Source organism: Geospiza fortis, unplaced genomic scaffold (assembly GCF_000277835.1).
Source record: "Geospiza fortis unplaced genomic scaffold, GeoFor_1.0 scaffold213, whole genome shotgun sequence".
Lineage (NCBI taxonomy): Eukaryota > Metazoa > Chordata > Aves > Passeriformes > Thraupidae > Geospiza > Geospiza fortis.
The window spans coordinates 503,419-520,414 of NW_005054399.1; the positions used below are offsets into that span (position 1 = coordinate 503,419).

A 16,996-nucleotide genomic window follows, 5' to 3' on the forward strand; every position below is an offset into this window, starting at 1 on the left:
AGGTTAAAAAGCTTACAGACACTGAACCTCAGTGGGAACCCTTTCTGCAGTGAAGAGCACTACAGGCTCTTTGTTGTTGCTCATCTTCCCAACCTGGTGTACTTGGACTTCAAGCTCGTGAGAAACTCCACGGTGAGATTTCTGCATTCCCTGACTGGGAAATCAGGCAGCAGCATCTTACAGAGCCTTTGCTTTGTTGGTGTGCCAGCAATATTCCAGCACTGGGGGCAGGTTCCCTGCAGAAATCAGGCTCACAGAAACACACAGTGTTTATTCTGCTTCCACATAACAGCTGTGAACCTGTAGGCCAAATTCTGTCAAATCTGACAGAGAGGTAGAGGTGTCAGAAGCATGATGTCTTCACAGATTTTGTGAAAATCAGCAGCTGTGTGTGGGAGAGGGGCCTGGTTCGTGTTGCCACAGAGAGGCTGCAGTGTGAGTGCAAGTCTTTCTTAGAGAATCTCAGAGGAAATCAGTGTGGAGACGTGGATCCAGGGGGAAGGAGCCTTGGTGGTCCTGCTGCTCACAGAGTGATTTGTTTCAGCAGCAACCTGACAATCCAGGCAAGCAGGTGCCTGGATGCACTTCCCACTTTTGATTTCTGAGAATAAGACACTTCATCCTCCCCAGTAACCTGTGGAGCTGCTTTATCATCCCAGGGCTCAAAGCAACAAAGATGGGGTTTTTTTTTCAGGGTTTGTTTGGTGGGTTTTTTTTAGTAACCAAAGAACATGATTAATTGTAAATTTGCTTGGCACAGAGCAGGATCTGTACTTGGAATGTACATTGCTCTTACGACAGGACTGGAAGGGCTCTCCAGGTCATGGAATGCAGTCCCTGCTCATCAGGGATGTCTGAGAATTGCATACTTAAATTTGTCAAGCTTCAGTTTCAAGCTAATGAGGTTCTTGCCCCTGGTACTACCTTGCCATCCACTCCTCCAAAGAATCTGCTCCTCCCTAGAAAATGAATTAACCTCGCTGACTGATCAAATTGGAGCTCAAATTCTAGAAGTCAAAATAGAACTTCCTGCTAAAAGATGAAAAACAATCTGAAAAAAACCTCTAAAGATGAGAAAATGGAGAGAGAAAAGCTTCCTGGGACTGAATTATCTCAGATGCATTGAATGCAGAAACAGATACATATGCCAGCAAAAAATGGGATGAGGATTAGATTAGAAACTTCATAAGTAGTTTAATAAAAAGCCCATGAGGAAATGGAGAGGCAGATGCCACTCTGGTGCATGTTCTAGAAAGATCAGTTGCTTACACCCTGACTCATTGAGCAATGTTGGCTAATCCAATACAAATATTTTATTTCTATTTCTCAGGGAAAAGCTGCAGCTTTAAAGTATCAACATCTTACTAAGCCATTGGAGCAAGAGGAGGCTCAGGTCCTTGCTCTGCAGGAGGTAGAAGATGCAAAGCAGAAAGAGCTGGAGCACCAGCAGGTGAGTTTTCTTTGGCTGGTTGTGTGCTGTCCCAGGAGAAAGAAGCACAACACATATTGACTTGTCTTCTCCCTGCTTGAAGATTTAATGAGAGGTTAACTTTGACTCTGCTGAAACTAAGGCTCAGATTAATCTCTGTGATCTCTGAATCTTATCTTTTGGGTAGAAACAGGAGCTGCTGTGGAGTACACATGATATGGGGGAACATAATTCTTTGGGCTGAACAATGAAACTACAGATAGAGACCCTGCAAAGCTGAATAGTAAATCATACCCAGGGAGCTTATCAGCTTCACATGAGATTAGGAAAATTACAGGTCTGAGGGAAATGTTAACATTTTCATGGTGAAGTGACTTTTTTTATTTTTCTCCTTCCCACTAAGTCAAGCTTTTCATAAGTTTTATGGTTAAACTCTCCAGGACTTTTGGACATCACTGTAGCCCTGGGACCAGGCTGAAAGCAAGACCAGGTGGAATGGTGCTTTCAATTGTAGCCTGGCTCTGTATTCCAGACCTCTGGACGATCAGAGTGGCTTAAGTTTAGTGTTGAGTGCCAGGGAGGATGCTGCAACTCTTCCTTTGTACCTCCCCAAAGTTCACCAGGTCCTTATCTGAAAGGCTAAATAGCCTTGCAGTCAGTGTTTGTATTGGTGATGTCTTATACTGGCAAGGAGCACAGGTTGCCCAGAGAAACTGGCACCCCTGAGGAGTTCCAGGCCAGCTTGGATGGGGTTTGGAGCAGCCTGGGAGAGTGGAAGGTGTCTCTGCCCATGGCAGGGAGTGTGACTGGATGATCTTTAATGTCCCTTCCAGGCCAAACTATTTTATGATTCAGGGATCTGATGCAAGATTAAACAGTGTTTTCTATCCTTAGGCTACAGAGCTGTAACAGCAAAGCCCCTGAGATGGGTTTCACTCCAAGGTGCTTTTCTGGCTTGCTTGGTGTTTCTGCTGTGTTCATTTAACTGTGTCTGCAGCCATGTTCTGCTGCTGCTGAGGTTCTTACAGAACAGACACATCCTGAGCACTGGCAGCAGGCTGGCATCTCTATTTTACTTATTTTGCTCTGTTTCTCTTCAAAGGCAGCCTTTGTTGAGTACCTGAATGGACCATTCCTATTTGACAGTCTGCATGAAGAGGATGGAGAGGCCACCAAACTGGTTTCCCTCCCTGGAGTGGAGGAGCTGCTGCAGGCATATCCTTCCTGGGTTTGGAATACCCACAGCTAACAGGTAATGCCTTGAGTTCAGAAGGAAGTGCATCCACAGGGACTCTTCATCTGTTGCTTTTGTCCAGAGCTGAAAGCTGCATTGATCTAAGATCTGAGACAGTCTGTGTTCAATTTTGGAACAGTACCAAAAGTTACACTGCAAGGCTGTGAGGCCACTGACAGCTTTAAGGCATGATATCTTGTGAAATATGAGGGCTCCAAACAAATGGTTTATATTACTGACAAGCTGGCCAGCCCAGCTTGAGACATCCCATCTGTAAAACCACTCATTTCTATCCCCAACAGGTCATGAGATCCCAGCTTTTTAAATTCCCACCATTGTAATTACCATATTCCTTTTCCTTCCCTTGAATCAAACATGATTTTTGTAGCCTCCTTTCCTGACCCTTCAAGAATCAAGACTTTGTACTTTCTTTAAGTCTGGAATCCACTTAAAGTTTAAAATGAGCTGGAAGATAAATCTCTGTCTGTTAGATTGTAAGAGCACAGTTGCTAAAATCATGTTGAAATTGAAGTGCTAGGAGATAGGAACAGACTCATCAGAACGATACAAGTCACATATCTCACAACCTGCCAGAACTGGCAAAGGGAACTTTCCAGGCCAGCACATTTTTCTGATCATTGCTCCTACACGGGGGAGCAGAAAGCAGACACTTTTTTTTTTTTTCTTTCTTTTTTTCTTTTCCCATTCAGATTAATAGAGTATTGTCAAGGCCAGTAACTTGACCTTCCTTAAAATTGCATTACACTGTTGGGGAAAAATGCATCACAGCTTAACTACAATAGACTCCAGAAACAATTCCATTGCCAAGATAATAGCAGAAGAAAAATTGACGTTATTTTTGCGATGCTACCAAGTCAGTAGTTTATTCTGTGCTCTGGCTGTGGGCTCCAGAGCTGTATTTATTAACTACACAGGCACTGTATTCACACTTGCGAAGACAGATAGGGTTGTAGGCTTCCTTCTGCTGCTGTGTCAGAAGAGTCAGACAAGTGAATGTATTTTCTTCTCTTCCTCAAGGCCTTTTCTCCCCCCCCCTCAAGTTGCCATGGCTTTCTCCATACCCTTAAGGCAGCAAAATCCCATGCGTAAAACGTGAATGGGTGACCCAGCCCTGCCCCAGACTGAATATTTGGCAGCTCCCAGCAAGAACCACAGAGTTTACATAAAAGTAGCTCGTAGCTCTTGTTGCTCAGATTTGCAGAGGCAGAAGGAACACAACGTGTTGCTCCACTGAACAAGCAAAAGACCTTGACTCTGCTGTCACATACAAGGAGGAGTTTGTCTCACTTTGTGAGAGCCTGTATAACTATGGACTGGAAGAGTATGAAAAACGAGAAGCTGAAGTCTCTAAATTCTACAAAAGATTCCATGAAATTCTGGCAGTCAAGCAGGAAGAAAGCAAGAGAATAATCTCAGACTTTGAGAGTCGGAACGAAAGGGTAATGTTATACTTTTGTTTGTTTGATACATGATTTCTCTACATCCTGTACCATTTAAGTCACCAATATTTAAGAAAATGGCAATGCTCAACCTTCCTTTTAGTTTAAATATTTTTATAAGTTGATTTTTAAGATAATTAGATAGATAGATGTTTACTGCTACTCCCCTTCTTTTTGAAGCTTCCTTCATTGAAAAACCAGGAAGAAAAGGAAGGAAATTGCAGGGTATTCAGTTTATTTTCAAGTAATTTTCTGCTTCAGTTCATTTTCTCAACAACAGCTCAAGGAACTATAACCAAAAAAAATTAGAGAAAGTTATTTGAATGTATTTCTAGTCCTTTAAAGCAGAAACTCTCTTTTCATTCTGCTCGACCACAGCCACCCATTGTGGCTGCTCAGGGCGTAGCTTCTAGCTGGATCCCTTTCTAACCATGTATAATAGATGGATCATGATTTTGTTTCCACAGGAAAAAAATAGTAAATAAGGGAGGGCTAAAGCCTGGTAATGCTGTCAGCTGAGAGAGCAAGTCCCTGACAAGTGACACCAGCAGAGTCACAAGCGCTGGCTCCCACTGGAAACCAGGTCACTTTTATTGCAGTGCCTGTCACAGGCTGACAGCTGCTGAGTCACTCTGCTCCCAGGGCCTTGAACCCTGCTGACTCACGTTGGAAATCTGCATCCAGCAGCTTTAGGAGCTGGCAGCACCACCAGAGTCACAGAACTGCAGGATGGTTTGGGTTGGAAGGGACCTTAAAGAGCATCTCGCTCCAATCACAAGTTTGATTTGAATATTCAGTTAAGTTGTGCTTGAATTTTCACTGTATCTTCCATGAAAAAAACCCTAAACCAGCAAAAAAAAACCCCTGCAGAACAACAACAAAACCCAAAGACACACAGCTGAGGGCAGATTTTACCCCTTCACCTCTGTCTGACCTACAAGCTCAGCTATGGATTGGGCTGCAAGGGGTGACAAGGGGGAATGGCCTTAAGCTGAAAGAGGGGTGGTTTAGATGGGATATTAGGAAAAAAAATAGATTAAATATTAGGAAGAAATCCTTCTCTGTGTGGGTGGAAAGGCCCTGGCAGAGATTCCCAGAGCAGCTGTGGCTGTCACATCCCTGGAAGTGTCCAAGGCCAGGTTGGACAGGGCTTGGAGCCACCTGGGATAGTGGAAGGTGCCCCTGCCCATGGCAGGGGGGGTGACTGGATGATCTTTAAGGTCTTTCTCAACCCAAACCATTCTGTGATTCTCTATAAACAGGGCACAGGGTTCAGCATGCCAGTTTTCATATAAATATTAGAGGAGTTTGTATCAAAACCGAACACAGTGTTTTAACATCATTTCCCCATCATTTAAAATTGCTGGAGGAGTTCAAAAGGCACAGAGGTCCCAGCAGACTGCAGTCTGTGAGCTGTTCTTAGGGCTGTTTGTCTGTCTGTAATCCTTTCATGTAAACTTGGGTAACCTGTAAAATCACTGTGCTCTCTGAAGTTGGTTATGGAGGATTAAAAGCCTTGAACTTTGAAGTTATTGCTCCCAGAGGTGCAGCTTGAGTGGCTCTGGAGCCTTTTGAGCCTCCTAACTTGTTTACATTAGAAAAGAAGACATCTTGCTCTCCCCCCATCCCCCTTTTAAACTGCAAAGTTTGGGTAATCCACCCCATTTCCAGACACAAGCCTTGGCAGGGGTTTTTGACAGAATTCTTCATTTCACCCCATTCCATTCCCTCTCAGGAGAAGTGGATTAGACATAATAAAACATATATATTTTCCCTCCTTTTTTAAACAGTTGATTGTTAACTGATTTTAAACAGACTTCAAAATAACACATTCAGCACAAGAGGATTTTTTTTTCTTTGATCCAAGCAAACATAAATCTTGCCTGATACAAAAGTGACATCAATACATAATTCTGAAGGGCAATAAATCCTTGCTGTAAGAGGAAGGCAGGCAATGATAGGTATTCCATATTCAGAATACTAAATCCTGACCCTGCTGGAAGTCAGTCAAGATTCTCCTTGGCAGGAAGTGGATCAGGATTTACACCTGCCTTTCTTTCTCCACAGCAATTCTTAATTTCTTCTTCACAGCCAGCAATGTCAATAATTAAATATTGTTCTTTTTTGCTGGAAATGAAGGGAAGCATAGAAGGAGCAAAGTCTTCTGCTGAGTGGAGCATGAGGAAGAGTTTTCCCAATCCCCCTGCAGTAGCAAAGCTCAGAACTGTTGACTACCCACTATGTAAATCTGGAGACTTCCCTGAATCATCACATTTCATTTCAGCTAATCAGCAGCAGGAACTTTTCTCACACATGTAACAAGTTAATTAAATTGCAATGGAGTGCTGAACACAAACTATAATTCATGTATCTCTGTGTTTAGAGGCTGGATGAGCTCTATCAGGACGGGAGTGGTGAAATTGCTGACTCTAAACGAGCCCAGGGCAAGGAGGAGATCCAGCAGCTGTGGCATGCACTGATGATCTTGGAAGCTCTGGTGTCCAACGACCTGGAGGTGAGATCCAAGCTCCCACCTGAGGGATCTCACAGCCAGAACCTTGTGGGGTCACTTCTGTGTCACTGCAGGCCTGTGTAGCAGCTTTCTCACAAAGAGAGGGGCACAGGATTTCCACTCAGGAAAATGTTTTGTCCCCATGTTTTCCTTTCTCTGTTCAAAGTTGATGGGAGTGAGATCAGGCCCTGGACATTGATGCCTTCCAGCAGATTTCTGTTTCTCAGAGCAGAGCACAGTATGTCCATCACATCTATCCAAGCTGATTTCCCACACTTCAGAGGCAGGGAGGTTGTGCAATCCCTTTATAGGTCTGCACAAGCTGCTGCATAGCATGGGGTATGCATTTGGAATTCTAGAGGTGTCATTCTTTGAAGCTGATCTTTGCTATAAGATTACACACACTCCTGCTCAGCTTGCTGCATTTGCTTGCATAATAGCTGCCTTTTCCTCCCCAGACTTTTCCTCAAGAACTAGGGCAGGGCTGCTGATGAGCATCTTCATCGAAGGAAAAAACCCAAAATAATCTGTTTAAAAATGAGCAGGCAGGAGCTGTGGCCTGTGTGCAGCAGTTTAGTTTTGTGAGCATGGATGGCAGAAAGCAGCAGCTCAAAATGGATTCTCACTGCATCAGGATTGTGCCTTTTTAGTGTTTCCTGAGTTGGCCCTTACATATCTGATGGGATGAGCAGAAACATTTCCTCCCTGTGTGCCCTGCTGGATTTGCAGGATTCAGCTACCAAGACATTTAAGTGCAACACTTCACAGATTCTCCATCAGCCATTTCTGAGAGAGGGAACAGGCAGCTGCAATTTTAATTTCTGAGGACTAAACCAAGAGCTGCTGTAAAGCCCAGGCAGGGGTTGTGCTTCTGACAAGAGGTTCTTCATACAGCCAAGGACAAGGAGGCTGCAGCAAGGCAGGGGATGGGAATGCAGCCCTCTCCAGGCACTGCTTAGGTGACAAAGGATCCCCTGGTTTACTCCAGACACACAAAATGCTTGAGGCAGTTCAGTTTCTGACTGTGCTAATAACAGCAGTGAGTCCAAATTACAATAAGTTGTAGATTCCTCCTAGACTCCCTGACTCCCTGTTATGTTTGTGCAAGTTTTCATTGTGATATTTCCTCTTTTCCCCCTCTGTTAAGGAACTGTTGCAGGATTTTAAAAGAAGCATTGATGTCATAGCATCAACATTCACTGAAAACATTCAAGGGATATATCCTTTTCACAGTAGGCTGGTCTGGACCTCCCAGTCATGCACCTACACCTCACCTCTAAATCCAAAAATGAGCCTCCAGTATAAAAACTTTATTTTTTTTATTTTAATCAATAGAAAATATCTTTTCTCAGCCTTGAGGAATGGTCATTTAAGGTGCCTCTCTTCTTTATGTGGAGACTCTGGAGAGCACAGAAAGATCTAAATTCTGCTGTGCTGAAAGTCTGTAGGATTTAGGCAGCTTTCACCCCGTTGGGAATCTTCCTTTCTTCTCCATGCAAAGAAGACAAAACAGAGGGAAGATCTGGTTAGACTGTTGTCTAGCTACATTCCTGCCACAGCAGTAAATGAAATATTTACGATTCTGGTTGAATACTCTTTAAATGGTGTTCATTTTAGTATTTTTGATGTGTGCTGAAAAAAAGTTATGTGAGAATACTGAAATGCTTGAGTATCAGGTCACGCTGCTTTAAATCTAGAAATCTGATGGCCTGGTGCAAATAACTGCAGTGCATTCAGATCTTAGCTTTCACCTGGAGGCCTCTTCCAATCTCCCTGGCAATCCTAGGTCCTCTCTCAGTCCTCTGTCATATTGGGCAGTAAAGATGAGACTCAGTGTGTGATTAAGAACTGAGTTTGGATCGTGATATCCTGACACCACAGCAGCTTCTGGGAGCAGCCAGGCTCATTTCTGCAGGATGCCCCTGTGCAGACACTCAGTCCCAGCTACAGGAGGTGATTTCATCCCCACAGATGTGTGGTGTGCTCAGCTTTTTCCTTAACCACGTTCTGTACGTTTAGCCAGTGCCGGGACCTGGAAAATCAACACTTTGAAAAGGTGATGGAGATTGTCCAGGCCATCCTGAAGAAAATCAGCCTCTTTCAGCTTGAAGAGGATTTTCCAGATGATCTTCGAACGGTGAGGGCACCAAAACAATTCATCTCTGTGAGAGAGTAGGCAAGGAAATGAGGCTGTAGCCTCTTCTCTGAAGGGACAGGATTTCCAGGGGGCTCAGTGCTGCCAGACCCACACCTGAACCACAGCATAACCTCCTTCCTAAAGGGTCCAGCTGCTTGGCTGAACTGTGGTGCCTCTGAGCATCTCCACTGACTAGGACAGGGGATAACTGCACTGCAAGTTTCCCTGGGTGCTGCCAGAGCTGGTGGCAGCAGCCCCGGAGAGGTGCTGAGGAAATCTCTCTCCTGCCTCCAGCACAACTCACTGCTCTGGCTGATTTCCAGGCACTCAGGCAGCATCTTTGCTGCACTCCCTCACAGCTGGTTTTGTTCAGACTCTCCCTGCTCCCTCAGCAGAATCCCAACACTGCTCTGAATTTCTTACACCAGGGCTCTGTTTGCCTCAGTGATTTCAAAATCCCTTCCTGGAGCTCCTGAGCCCATGAGCTGATCTGGAGGCAGGACACAACACTTTAAATGGAGCCTTCCACTGAGCCCCCAGTCTTGCTGTGCAAGAAAAGATCCCAGGAGCCTTTCCAAAAGCACCAACACCGTTACAGTGCTCCACTCAGCAACACTGCTGCCCTTTTTGCCTCCATAATTCCTTCATTTAGTGGCTAAATTACTTAAATTTGCATTAGCTGTGGTTTTGTTCTGTCCAGATTATGCCAGCTCCCTGTCACTGCAGGTAATCACGAGCTGACAGACACAAACCAGACCCCTGAGCCCCCAGGGAGCTGCTGCTTTATGGCCTGTGCAGATGGTGGTGGTTCTGCACCACTGCCCTGCACCCATTTTGCTTCACTGCCATCCATTCCCATGGAGAAGGGAATTCATTTACCCAACAGCTGCACTTGGCTGCAGGAGGGGCCTCATTATGGGCTAGCAAAGCCACCCTCTATTTAGAGCCACGAGGGAAGTCACTGCTTCCATTAGAAGCTGGGACTCTCCAAAAATGAAGATTTACAGCCAGTGCCAGCAGTGCAGGAATCCCTTCCAAGTGTGATTTTCCATTTCCAGGCATGCTGGAGCATATACAGCCTTTCTTCCACACCAGCTGCACAGCAGCCCTGCTTACACTGAACTCCCCATTCCAGCATGTGGGGCCAGGGGTGCTGCCTCTGTTTCCCCACCTGTGTTAGGGATAATGCCCAATTTCACTGCAGCAAGGCCAAGGGTAGAGCCCTGGGTTTATCCCAATGAGAAGGGATTGAGACAGAGCATTTCTCCCTGTGAGCACTGCTGTGCTGCTCGTTCATTGTGTGCTCACCCCTCCTCTCATGCTGTCACATCACCTCCCAGCTCTTTGAGGACAAAATCACCGTTGTCAACATCATCAGCGTGTCCCACAGCATCCGCCTGCGCAAGATTGATAAGCGCGAGAGCGACATGCTCTCCAACACCTACCAGTGGCAGAAGTCAGTGAGAGAGAAGGTAAGAGACCCTCACACTCAGGGGGATGGGACACTGTGAGACACTCCCAGGTCTTTGTTGGACCTTGACACGCCTGCAGATTCACTGCTTGGTTTCAATCTGTCCAGGCTTTCCAAACTGAGAGCGACAGAAACCGCGCCTGTATCGAAAAGATCATTTGCCTCACGAACACTCTGCAGAAGGAGCTGGATAGCACAGCAGTGGTCCTGAAGCCTAAAGAATAGGGCTGGGGAGCTGCCTCAGCTGGGGCACACAGGACAGCCCCCAGCAGGAACAGCTGCCTCTCTATGGCCAAGCTGCTTGGGACATTTCAGTCCAAATCCACATTTCTTCCATCCGACCATAAACTGCAAATAAAAGCTGCTTCTGGACTCCAGAAAAGCATCCAAAGCCCTGTCTCTTCCATCACATTGGCACAAAGCCCGTGCAGACAACTCAGACCTGGTCACAAGGGGTTATGGATCAGCTGTGAGCTGATTGAACCAAATCATTGTAGCATATAATGCCTGAAAGCTTCGGTACCTGCGAGCTCAGTGGCAGGAACCTGTGAGCTGCTGGCACGAGGCAGCAGCTCAGGAGAGGAACGCTCTCCATCAAACCACCCCCGAGATAACAGCAGGTTTCCAGCTCAGCAAGCACAAGGCTGGTGGGGGCTCCGTATGCCTGGGAGCCTCATCCTCTCACCCCTTCTCGCAATCAGCTTTCTGCAGCGTGAGCAGAGCAGCCCCCAGCCAGCAGGAAGGGAAATCAATGGTTCCACAGGAGCGACAGCCGAGTGAGGAGTCATTAATTCCCCTCCTTGCTCGGTGACAGGCAGCTCCCGAGGAACGCTGCCGGCCGGGGCGCTGCTGCTCCAGGCAGGCAGCAAGGAGAAGGTGGAAGGTTAAACAAGAGGGTGGCTCTGTGTGCTGCCAGGGGCAGAGCAGGTCTCAGAAAAACCCATGGCTGGTGCTGCCTGTCAAACACACATTCAGCTCATCGTGCTCTGTGTTTCTGAAGATGGCTGAAGCCCAGGTTTTACCCCTCTTGCTCCAGGACTACACAGTTGTCTCCTTGCTACCTCCTCAGCTGCATGGAGTGGTTCACACAGTAGTTAGTGTCTGCTCTGGTCTGTGATTTTTAATACCTGGAGCCATCCCAGCACCTGCCCACAACCTGGCAGCTCAGGACCCGCCCCACAGTTTGGTGAGTAAGACAAAGACAAAGACACTCAGCTTTGGTACCTCACAGGGGCGAGTCTTTAATGGAACACAGAGACCCTGGTGTTACAGACAGGCACGCCGAGGGATGAACAACAGATGCAGTGGAGTCTGTTTTCAGATTTCCATTACAAGTGTGTGTCAGGAGCTGGCAGCTATGAAGACATGTGGCATATGCTGGGTATGTCTGTGCCGTGCCCTGCCCAGGAAGCTGCTTCTGCCATGGGAGCTCCTCTGATGAGTTACAGACACCAGGAAAGGACAGAGCTGCTGGCTTGGCGATTCAGAGGAAACTCACCTTGACCTCTCCTCCTTGTGTGCTGCACTGCAGCAGGCAATCCAACTGAAGAGTTGCCCACAAAACCACAGCACATGAAGCTGATCCCAGGAAAAGTGGAATGGCAGGAAGGTAGCTACCATCCATTGTGTCAGGCCAGCAATTCCCAGCTGGACATATTCCTTCTGTGCCCTGCCCAGCTGCCTCAGTCCTGCAACAGCTTGTGTTTTACAGTTGAGCTCTCTGAGCACAGGTGAACAAAGAGAGTCCCAGCTGCCGTGCGAGCACGCAGCTCACACAGGTCGTAGTCGTGGGCCCACTCCACATTGCCCCAGCGCTGAATCTGAAGGAGAGGAGGAACATGGATCACACCCAAAGCACCTCAGCAACTCTCAGCTCCCCTTCTCATGTTTGTGAAGCACAGGTAACCCCCTCCAGGAACTGAGATGATCCTCAATTGCTGAGGCAGGGATATCTCAAGATCAGGATGTGCTTCATCTGTACTGGGGTCTGAGGCAAAGCCTCTTAACGGGAGGATGAAAAGATTCCCAACTTCAGCCACTTTTGGGACAAGGAGAGCTTCACACCAAGCTAATTTCCAGCAAGCTTGATATCTTGGTGTCTACCAAAGCCTCCAGGCTGGATAACCCTCAGCAGGAGAAGTCAGCCACAACTTTGCACTTCAGATCAGAGAGGGAGAAAAGCAGCCATCTGGGCTCTGTGAAAAGAAACTGGCAGCCCTGGGAGCACTCTGGGCTGGTGTGCCCGTGGTGCTGCTCTGCAGCAGCACGCTCCAAACGCTCTCAGACACAGAGACTGGTGGAGTGGAACGTCTCCTGCTATAGCAGGCACTTCCCCTGCCAGTTATTTGTGGTGGGGGATGCATTTGTCATGCTGAGATTATTGCTATTTGAATTATAGGGCTGTTTTGTAACATAATTTACCTGGTATTCTTCCTCCAGGCGAGACAGAAGCACAGCTTTCTCTACTGTAATGTGCCTGTCAATCAGGCTCATGGACAGAATCAGCGATTTCAGCTGGGTGATTACAAATTCTATACCTGGAAGGGAATAACCCAAACCAAACAAGATTCATGGCTGTTTTCTGCAGCATTACAGCAGCATCTTCACACACTCTGAAGAGACAGGCAGGCTGTGGTACCCCCTCAGGGAGGGCCAGTGATCCTCCCACCTGCACCTGGGCATTTAGGTCTGTGGTTAACACCAGGCACAGAGCATTGTGCTGGCCCTGCCACCGCAGTGACAAAAGCCATGCCCTGGACACCACCTCCTTTTATTCTGCCACAACCCTTCCCTGTGCAAAGGGAAGAGATATCCATGCAGGCTCGAGCATTCTGTGTCTTTTGTGTGTTTCACTGCCTGCTGCTCATTCAGGTCTGCAGCAAAGCAAACCTCCCTTCATTTCTTTATCTTTTGGATTCATTCAGACGATTCAGGCAAGATTAAGTGGGATATAAGGATAAAAAAGTGAGGACAGTGCACAGTGTGGGCACTTTGGAGTACTAAGCCTGATTTCTTTTCCTGGTAACAACAAAGCTAGGGATTAAATCATTAGAAGGTTTGGCATTAAAGAAGTTATTTGTGCTAAGGTGAAGCAAGCAGCTCATGGGACAGCACAGTCAGATCCTGAACACCAGTGGCACTAAAGAGAATCCCTGCCTGTGACAAAAGCAGGTCAGGGCCTGGCCTGCAGATTTAAAACATAAACCTCCACACTTGGAGCAGGAGAAGAAAAACATTCCAGTCACTCTCCTGTCTCATGGAGAGGAACCTCCTCCTCAGTGGCCCAGCCCCACTCACCTTGCAGGGCCCACATGTTGTAGGATGCCAGATGGCTGACAAAGGTCTCCTTGGTGCTGGCTGGAATGTTTGGCCCCAGGATGCTGGTCGAGGAGCCAATTGTCACATTGTACCTGGAATGATCACCCAAACCCTCAGCAAAGCTCAGGGCTCATGGAGCTTGAGCTCATAAAGCACCAGAGCTCCTGGGCTGAGCAGGGCAGGGCCTTAAGCAGCCAGGAACCCTCTGAGCTCTCACCTTTTCTCAGCCCAGGCAACCACAGGATCCCATTCATTCTTCTGTAGTTCTGCCAAGGCTGGCGGCTCCTCCACACGATAGCTGGGACATGACAGAACAAAACCACACTGGACCTGCTGTCCACCCAGGCAGCAGTGACAAGGAACAATCCCCCAACTCTTCCCTAAATTCAGGGCTTTTTGTTAGTCCAGGAAGGACAATTCTGTCTTACTACAAAACAGAGCAGTGAGCCAGCCAGCTGAAAACTGCAGGCAGCCCCAAGCCACAGACTGAAGTGAGGTTTAGCAGTTAGAGGAGGGTACAAACCCCACTGCAACTCTCTGTGGGGCCACTCCTGCTTCTCCTTGCCCAGTGGCTCAGCTCAGCATTCCCTGCTCTCCCAGTCTGACCAAAGCCACAAGGGCAGGTGAGGGAAGCCTGTTCCTCCCTCTCCACAGGAACTGTGGAGGTTGGGACAGGAGCCTGGGCATGAATGGGCTTGATCCTACAGCTCACAGGGACTTTAAGGAATGAAGGGCATTTTGGGACTGGCACAAGTAGTCTGAGCTATCTGTACTGGCACAGGAATACCAGGGACTGGCTGACAGATCCCCACAGGCCTTAAAAAGGTGTTTTCTTTTCTCCAAGATCTTCATTTCCCACTGCTCTCACCCTTGCACAGTGGGGAGGTGTCCAAAATAGAGTTCAAGAGGGGACCAAATCCAATGCTCCTTCTTTGGGTGCACAGACTCCAACCAGGTTTGCACATGCAGGACTGCTCTAAACTAATTCAAACCCTCGGGCAAAAACCAGCACAGATCAGAGCCATGCCATGACTGGGAGAGTGCAGATGCCTTCCCTCACTTTACCCAACCCTCTTTCCAAGCTCCAGCTGGGTCCCCATCTCATACCAGACCGTGTCTGTCTCCAGGAACTTCACAGCTGCTCGGATCAGCTGCGTTTTGTTTCGCTGCGTGGGATTGTCCAGCGCCGTGTTGCACAGGGTGGTCTGGGGATAAAAGCAGTTGAAAATGCTGTTATTCTTATTCCAGGCTTGAAAAAGCAGCAGCTTCCATGGTACAACGCCAAGAAGAAGCAGAGGGATTTGTGACAGATGAACAACTGAGGGATGCAGGGCCACAGAGTGGTTAATGTAATAGGTGTCTTCTCAAATCTTTCAGGATCCCTGCAAACAGCTCATTAAGCAGCAGAGGAACGGGCCATGGATTGCTCCAGAGCTCAGTGTTTCCTCCTCCCCATCACTATTCCTAGTAACACTGTCCAGCCTCTTCTCAAGTTCCCCCAGTGACACAGATTCTCTCTAGACAGCCCAGAGGAAGCCCAACTTTCTGCTCATTAGGAGCAGGACAACCTGCTGCCTCCACACCCTGCATTTGGAGGTCTCAGCACTCCACCCTGCCGTGCTCACCAGGTGCATTGTGTAGAACTTGATGGTGTCTTTCTGGGAATCCCACTCTGTTGCCACTGCAATGGCCAAGGCCTCGCTGGGCACAGTGAAGAGCTTGGCCTGGGGCGTTTTCAGCTTTCGGTGGTCCAGGTTTATTTCAAAGCCTCCTGGGGAATCAGAGTAGAAATCCTGGGGAATCAAAGAGGAGCAGGCACTAAGGGACAACAGACAACCCCACAGTGGGAGCAGATTCAGAGCTGAAGCCAACAGGAGCAAGGGACCAGGAATATTCAGGTTTTCCATCACTTGGATACACTTGGTCCTGGGTCCTTCCCACCGTGCAGCTTTGCTGTAGATGAGGAGGGGACACAGCAGCTGGTGACAAACCTGCCCCTGACACAGCCTGGGCTGCAGGTGCTGACATGGTGTGGGGTGATGACACCTCTCCCAGGGATCAGCCCCCCCATCCCATCCCCATCCCCATCCCTGTGGCCAGACTCACCTTCCCCCTGTGAGATGCTCACGTTCTGGTAGAACCTCTTCCTCTCTGGGGACAGAAACAGAAGGCAAAGAGAACATTCAGAGGGCAAACAGAGGATGTTCAGCCCCTTCCCCTGAGCTCCCCATCACAGCTCAGAAGAGAGATTTGGTGCTGTTGAGGTGGCCTGGTAACAAAAATCCAGCCCTTTGTCCACAGTTCCCAAGCTGGGAGCTGCAGTGAGCTCCACTCAGCAGGGAGCAAACAGAACCAGCTGCACTCCTGCCAGGCTGGGGGCTCAGCTGCCTCAGGCTGTGGCAGGGCTGGTTTCCCAAGCAGGCCTGTCCCAGCTCTCCTCAGGAGCTCTGCTTCAAGGCCAACCTTTCCAGATTCTACAACTACAGTCACACTGGACAAGTTAATCCCCAAAGGACAGTGCAGCCCAAACATCCCAGTCCAGCTCAGGAATATACCTGCCCCACCTACAAGGTGAGCCTGAGGAAACTTCAGGTCTCATTTTAGGAGCAGCATCCTTGGCTACCAGCACTCCTGACACTGTGAGAGCAGGATTACACCCATTCCAAAGGCTCACACCCCTCCCACAAGGCAGGAAGAATCCACGAGCCATTCCCTTGACAACAGCAACCAGGTTGTAAATCCCAAACCCATCAATCTGTCTCGTGAAGGGCACAGCAAACAGGTCAGGCTGCAGGTCTGCTATTCCAGGCTAAAACCAGCACATTTCCCTGGGGAAATGGAAGGATTTTCTCAGGCTTGGTGACCCGTGAGCTTCGGGGCCTCGGGCACACTTCTAAAAACAGATTAAAGTGTGTGAACCCCAGAGGAGCCCCGAGGCTCATCAGCTACTCCTAAAACCTTCTCATGAGTCACCGCGGCTCTGCAGCCTCACCTCCGACAAAATGAAATTAATTTTACTGTTCTCAAACCCACATGATTCCAGCAAAGTCTTTGGATGGGATACACAGGCCAGAACATACCTGAACCCCCTCGTCTGAGTCCCATTCCCTCAAAATCCCTAAAACCCAACAAAAACAAGTGTAACAAACTGGTTCGGTGAGGGCCCGGCCGTGCTGCCAGCGAACCCTGCCCGCTCCAAACACACATTAACGGCAAGGCTCGTTAATAAAAAATAATTAACGGCACGGGGGGGAGCCCCAGCACCGCTCAGCGGCCGGGGGGAGCGCGGTCCCCGCGAGGCCGTGCCGGTCCCAGCCCTGCCCCGGGTGAGCCCAGGGAAGGATCCCCAGGGAAAGATCCCCCTCCTCAAACGGCCCTGGAGCCTCCCCTATGCTCCCTCACCTGCCGGCGGAGCATAGGCCCGGCGCCCGCATG

General features: G+C 48.3%; 2 protein-coding genes across 2 annotated transcripts in view; one reads left to right on the top strand and one right to left on the bottom strand.

Annotated features, from left to right (window-relative positions):
* The window catches only part of DRC3 (dynein regulatory complex subunit 3), a 14,311-nt gene extending 3,683 nt beyond the window's left edge, over positions 1 to 10,628 (top strand). Inside the window, exons 4-12 of the mRNA XM_005425984.2 lie at positions 12 to 132; positions 1,331 to 1,450; positions 2,532 to 2,644; positions 3,949 to 4,123; positions 6,507 to 6,638; positions 7,783 to 7,853; positions 8,649 to 8,772; positions 10,113 to 10,244; positions 10,352 to 10,628. Of these exons, the coding sequence (XP_005426041.1) occupies positions 12 to 132; positions 1,331 to 1,450; positions 2,532 to 2,644; positions 3,949 to 4,123; positions 6,507 to 6,638; positions 7,783 to 7,853; positions 8,649 to 8,772; positions 10,113 to 10,244; positions 10,352 to 10,468 (1,105 nt within the window). The 3' untranslated portion in view covers positions 10,469 to 10,628. The remainder of the gene's footprint in view (positions 1 to 11; positions 133 to 1,330; positions 1,451 to 2,531; positions 2,645 to 3,948; positions 4,124 to 6,506; positions 6,639 to 7,782; positions 7,854 to 8,648; positions 8,773 to 10,112; positions 10,245 to 10,351) is intronic.
* An 831-nt stretch (positions 10,629 to 11,459) lies between these two features.
* On the bottom strand, positions 11,460 to 16,990 carry ATPAF2 (ATP synthase mitochondrial F1 complex assembly factor 2). The gene is made up of 8 exons (XM_014309074.1): positions 16,964 to 16,990; positions 15,668 to 15,712; positions 15,187 to 15,332; positions 14,669 to 14,766; positions 13,779 to 13,859; positions 13,541 to 13,653; positions 12,665 to 12,780; positions 11,460 to 12,063 (listed from the first exon to the last, which is right to left on the bottom strand). Exons 3-8 carry the CDS (start codon positions 15,193 to 15,195, stop codon positions 11,926 to 11,928), a joined length of 555 nt encoding a protein of 184 aa, XP_014164549.1. The 5' UTR covers positions 15,196 to 15,332; positions 15,668 to 15,712; positions 16,964 to 16,990; the 3' UTR covers positions 11,460 to 11,925.
* Between the last annotated feature and the right edge of the window lie 6 nt (positions 16,991 to 16,996).

Bases quoted from the DNA above. Each gene is read 5' to 3' on its own strand.
- ATPAF2 (XM_014309074.1), bottom strand. The intron at 13,654-13,778 runs GTGAGAGCTCAG...TGATCATTCCAG, and splicing joins GTTGCCTGGGCTGAGAAAAG to GTACAATGTGACAATTGGCT. The intron at 12,781-13,540 runs GTGAGTGGGGCT...ATTCCCTTCCAG, and splicing joins CAACATGTGGGCCCTGCAAG to GTATAGAATTTGTAATCACC.